Source organism: Grammomys surdaster, unplaced genomic scaffold, assembly GCF_004785775.1.
Source record: "Grammomys surdaster isolate TR1022 unplaced genomic scaffold, NIH_TR_1.0 284011, whole genome shotgun sequence".
Taxonomy (NCBI): Eukaryota; Metazoa; Chordata; class Mammalia; order Rodentia; family Muridae; genus Grammomys; species Grammomys surdaster.
In genome coordinates, this window is record NW_021625442.1 from 1,074 (window position 1) to 5,760 (window position 4,687).

The window sequence follows — 4,687 nt, forward strand, 5'->3', positions numbered from 1 at the left end:
CCCAGGTCCCCGCCTTAATGAACCATTACCAGACTCCTTACCATCCTGGGACAGGAGACTGGTTACTCGACATCATTGGAGGAGCCTATCAGACTCTTAACCTCACTGATCCCGATAGGACCCAAGAATGCTGGCTGTGTCTAAATTCGGCCCCACCATATTATGAGGGATATGCGGTCAGTGGAAACCTTGCCAACGTCACCTCGCCCCCTCCAGTCTGCACACAGGCAGACTCACATAAGTTAACCCTTTCTGAAGTGTCAGGAAAGGGACTTTGCCTGGGAAAAGTTCCCCCCAGCCACCAAGGCCTATGCAATTCGACCCTCCAGGTCTACCCAGGTGATTACTATTTGAAAGGACCAAACGGGACCCACTGGGCATGTAGTACCGGCCTCAGCCCCTGTGTATCCGCCCAGGTACTTAACCAATCCTCTGATTTTTGTGTGCTTATCGAACTCTGGCCTAAAGTTATTTACCATGACCCTGAATATGTCTACCATCACTATGAAGGTCTAGCCAGATATCCTAGAGAGCCTGTGTCTCTCACCTTGGCCTTACTACTGGGGGGACTGACGGTGGGAGGCATTGCAGCAGGTGTCGGGACCGGAGCTACCGCCTTAGCAGAGACTTACCAGTTTAGACAACTACAACAGGCCATGCACACTGACTTGCAAGCTTTAGAAGAATCAGTCAGTGCTCTAGAAAAGTCCCTGACTTCATTATCTGAGGTAGTCTTGCAGAAAAGAAGAGGATTAGACATCCTCTTCCTGCAGGAGGGAGGACTTTGTGCAGCCCTTAAAGAAGAATGCTGCTTCTATGCTGACCACACAGGCCTTGTCAGAGATAACATGGCAAAACTCAGAGAGCGCCTTAAACAATGCCAACATATTTTTGAGTCTGGTCAGAGCTGGTATGAAAAGTGGTTTAACGGGTCCCCATGGTTTACCACCTTAATATCCTCTCTGTTGGGACCCATGATTATTATTCTCTTAATCCTTCTTTTCGGGCCATGCATCTTAAATCGATTGGTCCAATTTATAAAAGACAGGTTGTCAATAGTAGGCCATGATCCTTACCCAGCAATATCATCAGCTTAGGCAGGCCGAGATAGAATAAACCATCCATCGAATGAAAGATTCCATTCGAGAGTTAAAAGAAAATGGGGGAATGAAAGACCCCCAGCTTAGCTAAAGCAGCAGTAACAACATTTTGCAAGGCTGGAAAAGTACTGGACCCTGAGAAGGATAAAAACAAGATATCTATGGTTAGCACTCGACCCCAAGCCAGGAACGGAAAGTACCAGATAAACTCCAGGCGTTCCAGGAAGGCGATTAGAGACCCCCCCAAGTCCCCTGTTCCTGGAACCCGCCTTTTGCCCTACGTTCAACCGTAGCCTCATTTAAAATATCCAATCAGAACCCTGTAACTATGCTTCTCGCTTCTGTAATCAGCTTCCCGCTTCCAAACCCTATAAAACTTCATGCCCCTAGACACTCGGGGAGCAGACCTCTTCGGAGATTCTGACTCCCGGGTACCCGTGTGTACTGAATAAACCTCTTTGCTGTTGCATCCGAACCTTGGTCTCGGTCCTCCTTGGGTGCGGGTCTCCCTGGAGAAGGACACTCATTGAGTGAGGGTCTTTCATCTGGAGGTCCCACCGAGATCGGAGACCCCCGCCCTGGGACCACCGACCCAATTCGGGAGGTAAGTTGGCCAACACATTCTCGTCTTTCTGTCCCGTCTGTGTCAAGTGTCTCTGTTCTGGGCGATTCAGCTGAGTCGATCAGTAACGGGCGGACTTAGGAAGAGCTGACGAGCTCAGATTCCTTCTCCGCCCCCCCCCCCCCCCAGACGTTCCGGGGGAACTTGTAAGGACCCACTCTTGAGCGGGTCCCCCAGTCTGAACCACGGCCCGAGTTGGATTTTTTGGGGCTGCACCCCTGCCAGAGGGATACGTGGAACTGGGAGTAGAGGGAACCGGACCCTCATCAAGACTCCCCTCTGAAGTTTTGTTTTCGGTTTGGCGCAGGAGCTGCGCGGCACGTTGTCTCCTTGTCTGTGTCAGTCTCTCGTTTATTGTCTGTTTGCTGACCATCTTAGTGTTTGAAACAAAGATCATGGGTCAGTCTGTAACCACCCCCTTGAGCATTGGACGTTACAGCATTGGACGGAGGTCCGAGAGACAGCCCACAACAACTCCATGGAAGTCCAAAAGGGCAAATGGCAGACGTTCTGCGCCTCCGAATGACCAACCTTCAGAGTAGGGTGGCTGCGGGACGGAACTTTTAACTTATCTGTCATCCTACAGGTCAAAGCCAGAGTGATGGACCCCGGTCCACATGGACACCCCAACCAGGTTCCTTATATTGTCACCTGGGAAGCCCTGGTCCGGGAGCCACTACCGTGGATCAAGCCTTTTCTTTCCGTTCCAGCTATCGCCCCCTCTGCCCCCCCCAGTTTCTCTGTATCCCGCACTTGTCTGTACGGGGGATAAAAAGACTCCGGCCCCTCCCAGGGTCCTTCCCCCAGACAATGAGCCTCTCATAGACCTCCTGACGGAAGAACCACCCCCTTACCGGGAGCCGGCGGCTCCCCAGCCGGCGGCCCCCCAGCCAGCGGCTCCCCAGCCGGCGGCCCCCCAGCCAGCGGCCCCCCAGCCGGCGGCTCCCCAGCCGGGACCAGAGGAGGACCCCGAACCGTCCCCCATAGCGGGTCGCCTGAGGGGCAGGAGAGACGGCCCCTCGGGATCCTCCCAAGCGCTGCCTTTGAGAACGGGTAATGATGGAAGGCTCCAGTATTGGCCGTTCTCCGCTTCAGATCTCTATAACTGGAAAAATAACAATCCCTCTTTCTCTAAAGATCCCTCTAGACTTACCAGCCTTATTGAGTCCGTTTTAGTGACACATCAGCCCACCTGGGATGACTGCCAACAGCTCTTGCAGGTCCTCCTCACCACAGAAAAGAGGCAGAGAGTCATCTTGGAGGCCCGCAAGCACGTCCCGGGTGATGATGGGAGGCCCTCGCAGTTGCTCAGCGATATTGATGATGCCTTCCCCTTAGAACGGCCTGAGTGGAATTTTGCTACAGAGGACGGTAGGAACCACCTGCGTCTCTACCGCCAGTTGCTTGTAACAGGTCTCCTTGGGGCAGGTAGACGCCCGACTAATTTGGCTCAGGTTAAGTCAGTGATACAGGGCCCTCAAGAACCTCCTTCCACATTCTTGGAAAGGCTGAAAGAGGCCTATCGGGTCTACACCCCATATGATCCTGAAGACCCGACTCAGGCTACTAACCTGATAATGTCATTCATTTGGCAATCGGCCCCAGATATCAGAAGAAAGCTAGAGAGGCTAGACAACTTGAGAGAGAGTAGTATTCAGGATATATTAAAAGAAGCTGAGAAAGTATTTAATAAGAGAGAGACGCCAGAGGAGAAAGAAGAGAGGCTAAGAAAGGAAGCAGAAGAAAGGGAGACACAGAGAGATAAGAAGCGAAATAGAGAATTTAGCAAGTTGTTGGCCACCGTAGTGACAGGACAGTGGCTGAGTAGACAAGGGCCGGGAGACAAGGAATGCAGGCGCCCCCCTGTGGACCATGATCAATGTGCATACTGCAAAGAAAAGGGCCACTGGATCAAGGATTGCCCTAACAGACCAAGGGGGCCACGCCGGCCCAGGCCTCAGAACACCCTGTTAAATCTAGAAGATTAGGGGAGTCAGGGTCAGGAGCCCCCCCCGAACCCAGGATAACCCTCGATGTGGGGGGACAACCGGTTACCTTCCTGGTCGACACGGAGGCCCAACACTCCGTCCTCACCTCCAAACGGGGTCCTTTAACCAATAAGTCGGCATGGGTGCAAGGGGCAACCGGAGGGAAAAGATACCGGTGGACAACGGACCGGCACGTACAGCTAGCAACTGGTAAAGTAACCCACTCTTTCCTACACGTCCCCGATTGTCCCTATCCCTTATTGGGACGAGATCTGCTGACAAAATTAAAGGCCCAAATTCATTTTGAGGGCGGGAGTGCCCGTGTCACTGGCCCCCAGGGACAGCCGCTACAGATTTTAACCCTAAGCTTAGAAGAAGAATACCGACTCCATGAATATCAGGTACCTCAGGCTCAAGAGATCGCCCCCTGGCTTGAGAAATTTCCCCAGGCTTGGGCAGAGACTGGAAAAATGAGAATGGCAATTCACCAGCCACCCATACTCCTGCAATTGAAGGCTACTGCCACCCCGGTATCGATCAGGCAATACCCGATGTCTCAGGAAGCCCGGGAGGGAATTAGGCCTCACATACGGCAGCTCTTAGATCAGGGTATCCTGACCCCTTGCGGGTCTCCGTGGAACACCCCGCTCCTCCCGGTGAGAAAACCTGGAACGGGAGACTACCGACCAGTGCAAGACTTGAGGGAAATCAACAAGCAGGTAGAAGACATTCACCCTACGGTCCCCAACCCTTATAACCTGTTGACTGGTCTTCCCCCGAGTCACAGCTGGTATACAGTGTTAGACTTGAAAGATGCCTTCTTTTGCTTACGCCTTCATCCCCAGAGCCAGCCCCTCTTTGCATTCGAATGGAGAGATCCTGAATTAGGCATATCAGGGCAGTTAACATGGACCAGACTCCCACAAGGGTTCAAGAACAGTCCCACTCTCTTTGATGAGGCCTTACACCATGATCTG

At 52.7% G+C, this 4,687-nt stretch overlaps 1 protein-coding gene across 1 annotated transcript; it reads left to right on the forward strand.

Annotated features, from left to right (window-relative positions):
* Window positions 1–2,220: 2,220 nt before the first annotated feature.
* Window positions 2,221–3,710, forward strand: LOC114616118. Its single transcript, XM_028761641.1, has 2 exons — window positions 2,221–2,260; window positions 2,458–3,710. Exons 1-2 carry the CDS (start codon window positions 2,221–2,223, stop codon window positions 3,708–3,710), a joined length of 1,293 nt encoding a protein of 430 aa, XP_028617474.1.
* Window positions 3,711–4,687: the final 977 nt, after the last annotated feature.